The sequence below is a fragment of the Sminthopsis crassicaudata genome, chromosome 4 (assembly GCF_048593235.1).
Source record: "Sminthopsis crassicaudata isolate SCR6 chromosome 4, ASM4859323v1, whole genome shotgun sequence".
Taxonomy (NCBI): domain Eukaryota; kingdom Metazoa; phylum Chordata; class Mammalia; order Dasyuromorphia; family Dasyuridae; genus Sminthopsis; species Sminthopsis crassicaudata.
The window spans coordinates 29,187,087-29,196,091 of NC_133620.1; the positions used below are offsets into that span (position 1 = coordinate 29,187,087).

Genomic DNA, 9,005 nt, shown 5'->3' on the forward strand with positions numbered 1-9,005 from the left:
CGGGTGGAGGTATGGGGGTGGGGTGGGGAGAAGGGGAGACAGCCCTCCAGGGGCAGCGACACCCCCTCGGGACAAAGGCCCACGGGCCCTTTCAGGTCCCTCTTTTGGTGGGGAGACCCTCCCCCCAAAGCCTCCGGGCTGGGCCCTGAGTAGGAGCAGCCCCTCCCCGGGCCTTGAGGGAGCCCTCCCAAACCAGCTGGGGCAGGTTCTGAAGGAGCCCCGGCAGGGGACCCAGAGTGAGCTCAGGCCCCCCCCAATGGCCTTCCAGGAGCGTTCTCGGGGGCCGGTTGGGGCACCCTAGGTCCCGATGCGCTGCTGAAGCAGCCGCAGGACGTATCTGAGCCGAACCCGAAGCTCTGGGCTGCAGCCCAGCCTCTGCAGGTGAGGGGGCTTGGTAGGTGAGGGCCCTGCGGTCCCGGGCCACGAAGGTGATGAGCAGGGGCTCCCAGCCATTGAGGATCAGCTTGGTGTGGTCCACGTAGAAATTCACCTGTGGGGCAAAGGGGCTCAGGATCTCTGCTCCCGGCAGTGCAGCCCCTCCCTCCTGCCAACACTCACCTGCACTGTGCCATCACTGAACAAGAGAAGCAGGGCCTGGTCAGTCTTGACCCACTGCAGGAGCAGGGGTGCCGGGCCCTCAGTCTCATCCATGCTGGGCAGGTCTCCACCCTAGGGTGGGCAAGAGGTACCTGGTTAGGTCAGGCCTCTTCTGGGGTGGCTGAACAGCTGGCTCACGGGGCCACTTACCCTGGATGGGCAGTTAGCTCAATCTTTCATTTCACAAATGAATCCCCAGGGTCTGGACTTGCCCAAAGTCACTCGTGGTCCTGGGCTTCTCAGGAAGGGTTTCTCCCACGTACCCCCTGTACCCTGACCTACCTTCATTAGGTTCTGGTCCATGTAGGAGGCAAAATATCGAAGGACCCCCAGCTGGTGCTGCAGCTGCTGAGGAACGGCCTCCATGGGGAAGGAGAAGTGCTTGGTGCTGGTGGGATTATAATGCACGGTTCTGGGGGGGAGAGGAGGGGTCAGAAGGGAACAGGCCGGTGCTGTCGGCTGAGAGAATCTTAGAGGCAGAACTTTTCACATATAAGGAAACTGATGGCCTTCCCCAGAGCCCCTGACTGGGAAGTAACCCGAATGGGGTCTGAACCCGCAGATCTTCTTCTACCAGAAGGGAGGGCTACTCACTTCCTGTTGGACGACAGGGCCATGTGGGTGCCATCATTGAAGAGGACGGCCACCCGCCGGCTGGACAGCTGGTAGCCAAAGCCGTACTTGTTGGAGTAGTCCACCCACTTGCTGACCCACAGCAGATGTTCCGATGAGGCCAGGGGTGCTGGGTTTTGTTTAGCTGTCGAGGGGCAGGAAGGACAGCACAGGGTGAGAATGCCCTGACCCCACAGGCTTACAAAGATCCCCACCCCTCCTCTTCTCCTGAACAGACCCCTCCAGCACTGAATCTTGCCCACCCTCCTCACCAGGTACCTGGGGGCATGAAGGCCAGGCAGTTTCGAAGGGCACAGAGGGTAGATTCCATGACAGCAGCTGCTGTCAGACACTCCTCAGACCCTGGCAACACATTGGGGGTGGGGGGAAATGAGGGCTTCTTAGGAGGGTTCAGAACACTTTCCTAGGCTGTCCCAAATCAGGGCACTCCTGGGAACTTCCCCCGTTCACTCAGCTCACCCTCACAGCTGCTGCCCATGGCTGCCAGGGACCTGGGGGAGCCTTCCTCAGGGGCGGTTTCTGCTAGGCTAGGGGGGACATCAGCCTCCTCCTGGGGAAAAAAAGGGAGAACAATATGGGGGTAGGGCAGGTGAATAGGAGAGGTAGCCCTCCGCAGCCACTCCCTCCTATTGACCTCTGGGGTCACACCCAAAGCCAGGGCCTAATGAGGCAGAGGCAATTAGGCTAGGAGGAAGCTGGACGCTGCCAGCCCCTTTCATCCTAGAGTGCTTCGCCCAGCAGCAGAGGAGTGAGTCAGGCTGGGTCACCAAGGTCAGGAGGGCCAAAGGCACCTGCCCCCACAGCTCCAGCTCCCCTCCTCACCTGGGCCTGTCTTGGCTCCCTGGAGCTGTTCTCAGGGCAGATGGATGTAAGCACGAGGTCGCTGACCAGGCGGGAGAGGTTGTCCTGTTCCTGGAGAGCCAGCTTACCTAGGCACAAGAGGCACCAGAGCATTACTGCTCTGTTCTGCTCTGCCCAGGGCTCCTCACTGGTCTACCCCTCTCCTCTCTCCTCCCTTAATCCTCCAAAGCTCTGCAGCTTACTCTTCTTCTTGCGGCCAAAGAGGCTCTTGGTTACTTTAGTGAAGAAGCTCTGGGCAGGGCTGGGGGGGGTCAGGTCAGGGACTGTGGTGCAGCTGCTTGGGGGAAGTTGAGCCGGAGTATAACCCTGAGTAAAGAGGAACAGAAACTGGAGCATCAGATGGGGCCCTGGCAATGCCCTCTGATCAAAGTGCTCCAGAGAAAGGCAAGGCCGGGCACAGACCTTAGTGAAGAATTCATGCTGAAGGATCTCCTCCAGTGAGGGCCGGTCTTGGGGCACGGGGCGAAGGATGGCGGCAAGGAGGTTTCGGGCACACACAGAGAGGTAGGTGGGCAACGTATAGCGAACCTGCTTGATGCAACGGTATGTCTCCTTCAGGTCAGCCGTCTCAAAGGGGGGGCTCCCACACAGCAGTGTATACCTGGGAGGGGGGCGGTGGCCAGGGGCCATGAGCTCAGTGGGCTCTCACCCCGAGCCTTAGTCCAACCCCGGGAAGACCCAAAGGTGCCTAGGGCCTCTGCCCTCCCTCTCTTCCCAGCCTAAAACTCTCTGGGGGGCACACTTACATCACACAGCCCAGTGACCACACGTCAGACTCAGGGCCGTGACCCTGGCGTAGCAGCACCTCAGGGGCCAGATAATTGGGGGTCCCACAGATGGTCCTGAAAGCACAGAGGGAATAGGAGGAGCTCAGAAACAGTGAGCCACCTGGGGCTTTTGGTCTCCCAAGTCAGGATTGTCAGCCAGCTTTTTCCTTCCAGATGGCCCTTCCCCCCAAGCCCAGCAGGCCTTGCTCTGTGAAAGGATACAACTGCCTGCCTCCCTCAGCCTCCCCCGCCCTAGCCATTCCTACTGGGAACAAAGGCTCAGCCTGTCTCCAGGTTCCAGATAACACCCCCTTGTCCCAGGGACAATAGACAGCCATCAGACACAGAAGGCCTCACTCCCAGCTGGTCCCCCAGGCGCCTCTGGCTAAGACCCCATGCCACCTACTTCTTTCTTTGATCCTGGGGTTCCAGCCGAGCAGCCAGCCCAAAGTCCCCGAGCTTCAGTTCCATGTTGTCTGTGATGAAAAAGTTTCCTGAAAGCCAAGAGTCAGCAGGGGTATTTCAGGGGTTCACAGACAGCTCTTCCTATCTGCTCTCCCCCAGGTCCCCAGATCCCTCCTACCCCTCACTCTGCATCAAGTACCCAGGGAGGGGAGGTAAAACACAGCTCCTCCCAGGAAGTGCTCCCGAACTTGCTCTGGTACTTCCCCAGCCCCAGCTGAGCTGGGGTCCTTTCTCCTGGGACTCACCCAGTTTGAGGTCTCGATGTAAAACCCCTCGCTGGTGCAGGTAGCGCAAACCGGCAATAACCTGGCGGAGGTAGTACCGGACCTCGGGCTCCAGAAGCGTGTGTCTCGCCTTCCAGATGTGTGCCAGTGACTAGTGGGCGAGAAAACTGTCAGGGACCTCAGAAGGCCGGGCCACTCAGTTTCCTTCTCTGGGAAACAAAGGAGCTGAGCTCCAGGGGCCTTCCCAGCTGCCTCCCTTCTCTCTCAAGCAATGTTGGGAGGGAAGTTTGGGATGGGAGTTTTTCAGGAGGGCAGCAGGCTAGAGAGGTGGCCCATTGGTCCAATCAGGACCCCTGCTCCCCCCCTCCCCCTCCAGAGAAGAGTCTGCACAGGCTCTCAGGATGCTGGAAAAGCTGCAGCCACCCCACTCAGGTAGGAGAAAACAGGCCCAGAAAGGCCTGCCCTTGACCATGACCCTGAGCTTCAAAGGCAGAACTCAGGCCTCTGTAGCCTGATAGACCCACTGGCTAATGCTGCCCCACATCCCCACTCTCACTAGCCCCTCCCAGGGTGGTTTTGGGGAAAGAGCATCCTTAATGACCCCCTCCTTTGTCCCCAGGAACCCCAGCCAGATGTGCGCTGGCCTCCCACCTTTCGGCTGCAGTACTCCAGAAATATGTAGATGCTGCCTTCATCCTCAAAGTGGTGCGAAAAGCGAACGATGTGCCGGTGGTGGAGGCTGCGGTGCAGGGCGATCTCCTGCAGGATCTGGCGGGCAGAAGCGAACACTCTGACCCCGGGCTCCTCCTCCTCCACCCCCAGCTCTCCTCTAGGAACTGCATTCCTCCCAGCTGACCTACCTTCTGCCGCTGGTGTGGTTTGGCCACCCGGCTCTGGGGAATGACCTTGACAGCGTAGGTATGGCCACTGCTGGTGTCCGTGGCCTCGTAGCATCGGGCGAAGCCCCCCTGGAGCCGAAAGGGGGAAGCCTCAATAGGCCGGCCCTGCCCCTCCTCCCCCCCGCTGCTGACTCAGTCTCCCCTCCCTGCCAGCAAAGAGCCGGACGTACAGCCGGGAACCCTCCGCACGCTCCCGGCTCAGATGCGGGGCCCCTCGCCGGTCCCCCCCCCCCCCCGCTCTACCTTGCCCAAGAGGCGGCCCCTGTAGTAGGTGCGGCCACTCTGCGGGTCCCGGATGAGGCGAGTAGGGTCCAGCAGCGGATCGGCTCCCCGGCTGCCGCACTCGGACTCCCGGGCCCCAGCCCCGGCTTCACTGTCTTTGCCGGGGGCCCGGGAGCGGGGCTCGGGGCTCGCCAAGGACTGCGGGCAGAAGAAAGTGGCCGGCTCCATGGCCGCGGCCTGAGCCCGGCCCCAAGATCCGCGCACGAGACTCCGGCCTCTTGCCAATTTTCCCACCTGCCTGGACAGCTACACTCTCAGCTTGAGCCCAGGGGAGCCCTGGCGTTTTTATCAATGAAGCCCGGCCCCCGCCTCCCCGGAGCCGCCGAGCGTCAGCCGGCCCCGCCCACCGGGAAAACGTAATCGAGAGCCCCACCCCCGAGTAGGGAAGTAACATCCACGAAGTCTACGCCCCTTACGTCACCCCTTAACAGCTCCGCCCACGAGAGGAAATGACTCCGAGTAAATACCTGGGAGCTCCGCCCACAATTCGAAAAGGGGCGGGGTCACCTTCGGCCGGTTCATCCCGGGCCAATCCATCGCCGCAGCCCGACTTTGCTCCGCCCCAAGCACTTGGGGTCTAGGTCCCGCGGCTCCAGACTAGCCCTAGAGACTGGCATTCTTCCGGAGCTCGCGGTGCGGCCCGAGGGGGAGCGGTGCTGGAGGCGCGGGTCCCTATTTCTCCAAGGGAGGCGTCTTCTCACCGGGTCTCGACTGGCTTTCTCGAGACCCGAGCCCACGTGCCACAAGAGCTGGGATCCACTCGTGTGGTCGGAGCGCCCTCTAGCGAGAAAATGAGACACTGTCGTCTCTGGAGCCGTCGCACAGGCGCGCGGAACCCTTCTGAGGCTGGCGGCTGGAGCTTCTAGCACCATCTGGTGGCCAAAGCGCGGAGGGGCGGGCATAGCTGGGAAAGTAAATGATACGTGGTTTCTGTGGCAGCCCAGCCCGGAAAGCGGCCTGGCCGGCTCCAAGCCCGAGCTGGAGGAAGGGCTGCGGATCGGCTCCAGCAACATCTACGCAGCCATCCTCGTCCCTAACGGTCCTCGTTCATGGCTCTGGAAAGAGCTTGGATACATTGTGTGTGCATCATATATAAAGTTATACACATGTGTATATATCATCTCCTTTGTATCCATATTTATATGACTTGTCAAGTTTCAACTTTGAAACATTGTTCATTCACCGGAATTGCACCTTTCTAGTAGAGATGCTTGTAAACGTCCCGGATAGAAGTAAGCTCTTTGCAAGAAAGGGCATCTTCGTGATGTGCAACTCGGAATGTTCACTCAAATGCTTGGGTTTCGGTTTGTTTTAGTTTTCGGTTTCTTTTCCCCTGAGGTAATTGGGGTTAAGTGACTTGCCCAGGGTCACACAGCCAGGAAGTGCCAAGTGTCTGAGGTGCTCCTGACTTCGGGGATGGTGCTCCGTCCTGTATCAATAATAAGTCATATCAATAACTAGAGCATCCTCTTTTTGTTGGTGGTGGTGGTCTTAGTATTTAAGAGTTTTTAAAATTTAAGTTTTTAAAGCTTTTTATTTTCAAAACATATCCATAGATATTCTCAACATTTACCCTTGCAAAGTCTCATGTTCCAAAATTTCTCTCTCCTCCCTTTTTCCCACCTCTTCTCCTACAAGGCAAGTAATCTAATCTTCTATACATATTTCCACAATTATCATAGAGAAGCCATTTTTAAAAAAAATTTACAGAGAAGACACTTTTTAATAATAGTTTTCTATTTTTCCAAATGTATGCAAAGATAGTTTTCAAGATTCACCTTTGCAAAATCTTGTGTTTCAAATTTTTCACTCTTCCCCCCCCCCCCTTTCCACTCTCCTCTGGCAGACAGGAAGCTATTCATTATAGGTTAAACTTGCAAGTCTTCTAAACCTACTTCCAGATTCTTCATGCTTTATAAGAAAAAAAAAATATCAAAAGGGGGTGGAGGGAAACACAAAAAAGAAAAAAAAATGAGCAAACACACAGCCCTCCAAAAAAAAAGAAAGAAAGAAAATGCTATATTTTGATGCATATTCAGTCTCGGGGGCTCTTTCCATCACAGGTTTATTGGAGTTGCCATGAATCACTTAACTATTGAAAAGAACCAAGTCCTTCACAGTTGATCATCACATAATATACTTACTGCTGTGTGTAATGTTTTCTTGATTCTATTCACTTCATCAGTTCATGTAAACCTTTGCAGGCTTTTCTGAAATCATCTGCTAATCATTTTTTATAGAACAATAATATTCCTTGACATTCATATAACATAACTTATTCAACCATTTCCCAACTGATGTGCAGCCACTCAATTTCCAGTTCCTTCTCATTATAAAAAGGGCTGCTACAAACATTTTTGCACATGTGGGTCTTTTTCCCTTTTTTTATGACCCTCAAAGATTGTGCACAGTTCTATTGCTCTTTAAGCATAGTTTCAAATGAGCATCCCCCTTTTCCCAGATCTCTTTCCTAGGTTTTATTCTCTAGATATATCAAAATCTGTAATTTCCTAAGCTTGAATGAATATCAAAATAAATTGCTATACAGTTTGTTAACAATTTAACTAACAATAAAACACAATAACTTGTAATGGTTTTTTACCTGTGAGAAAAGTCAGAATAGCCATTAAGATTCTTCTTTTTTACTAGATAAATGTTGAAAGGGACATGGGCATACTGGGACACTAGTACATTGTTATTGGAATTGTGAACTGATCCAAACATTCTGGAGAGCAATTTGGAACTATTCCCAGAGAGCTCTCAAACTGTGCAGACCCTTTGACCCAGCAGTGTTTCTACTGGGCCTGAATCCCAAAGAGATCATAAAAAAATGGAAAAGGACCCATATGTGCAAAAATGTTTGTGGAACCCGTTTTTATAGGGGCAAGAAACAGGAAACTGAGTGGCTGCCCATCAGTTGTAGAATGGCTAAGTTGTGGTATACGAATGTTATGGAATATTATTGTTCTGTAAGAAACAATCAGCAGGATGATTTCAGAGAGGCCTGGAGAGACTTATATGAACTGTATTATACATTGATCAATTCTGATCATTGGAAGTGGCTTTTTTCAACAATGAGATGATTCAGGCCAACTCCAACAGACTTGTGATGAAGAGAGCCATCTGTATCCAGAGAGGAACGTAGGAAATGAGTGTGGATCACAACATAGTATTTTCACTCTTTTTGTTATTGTTTGCTTGCATTTTGTTTTCTTTCTCATTTTTCCTTTTTGATCTGATTTTTCTTGTGCAGCATGATAAATGTGGAAATATGTATAGAATTGTACATGTAAGAGATTGCTTGCTGTCTAGGGGAGAGGTAGTGGGTGGAAGGAGGGAGAAAAATTTGGAGCACAAGGTTTTGCAAGGGTGAATGTTGAAAATTATCTTTGAATATATTTTGAAAAATAAAAAGCTATTATAAAAAATAAATATATGTTACGTCCACAGGGAATAAGTTCTTTCTGTCCTCTTACAATCTCTTTAAAGCTGTAGCAGGAGACTTTCCCCAAAAAAACATAGGAAACTCGCTCTAATCCCTCTTGCTATAGTTGATTATCTCTAACTTGTCCAGTATATATTTTGTTTGCACATAGGTGTTTGTATCTTGTAGGGTGAACTATGGGGTCCTTGAGAGCAAGGACTGTCTTATACTTTCTTTTATCCCTGTCTTCTCTCTCTACACCTTTGCACTGATTGTGTTCTGTAGCTATAAAATGCTCTCTCCCTCCTCATCTCTATCTCTTTATTATATCTTTGGTCTCTTTCAAGAGTCAACACAAATCTTATGTTGTCAGCCTTTCCAGTGCCTTCTTCCCTTCTAAAATGACCCCCAAATATTCTATATATACCGAGTATACATGCCTGGTTTTTCTTTATTTTTTAAAGGCAATTGGAGTTGAGTGACTTGCCCAGGGTCACACAGATAGGAAATAGTAAGTGTCTGAGGTCACATTTGAACTCAGGTCTAGGACTTCAGAACTGGCACTGTATCCACTGCGCCACTTAGCTGCCCCCCTTTTTCTTTTTTCTTTCTTTTTTTCTTCCTTTTTTCTTTCTTTCTTCCTTCCTTTCTTTTCTCTTTCTTTCTTTTAAAAGTTTTCAGTTTCTTTACAAAAAAGGCTGCCACAAACATTTTTGCACATCCCACTTTTTATTGTCAAAATATAAGCAAATGTAGTATTCAACATTCACCCTTGTAAAACCTTGTGTTCCATATTTTCCCCTCCCTCTCCCTCCCTTAGACAGTAAGTAATCCAATGTATGTTAAACATGCA

General features: G+C 52.4%; 1 protein-coding gene across 1 annotated transcript; it reads right to left on the reverse strand.

Annotated features, from left to right (window-relative positions):
• Positions 1-152: 152 nt before the first annotated feature.
• PLK3 (polo like kinase 3) lies at positions 153-5,003 on the reverse strand. Its single transcript, XM_074266115.1, is given in 16 exon segments — positions 153-387; positions 389-490; positions 559-669; positions 880-1,009; positions 1,192-1,354; positions 1,489-1,572; positions 1,690-1,780; positions 2,053-2,159; positions 2,274-2,397; positions 2,494-2,692; positions 2,838-2,933; positions 3,265-3,352; positions 3,569-3,698; positions 4,199-4,315; positions 4,408-4,515; positions 4,690-5,003. Coding segments are annotated over 16 exon segments (1,947 nt in total). The 5' UTR covers positions 4,897-5,003; the 3' UTR covers positions 153-297.
• Between the last annotated feature and the right edge of the window lie 4,002 nt (positions 5,004-9,005).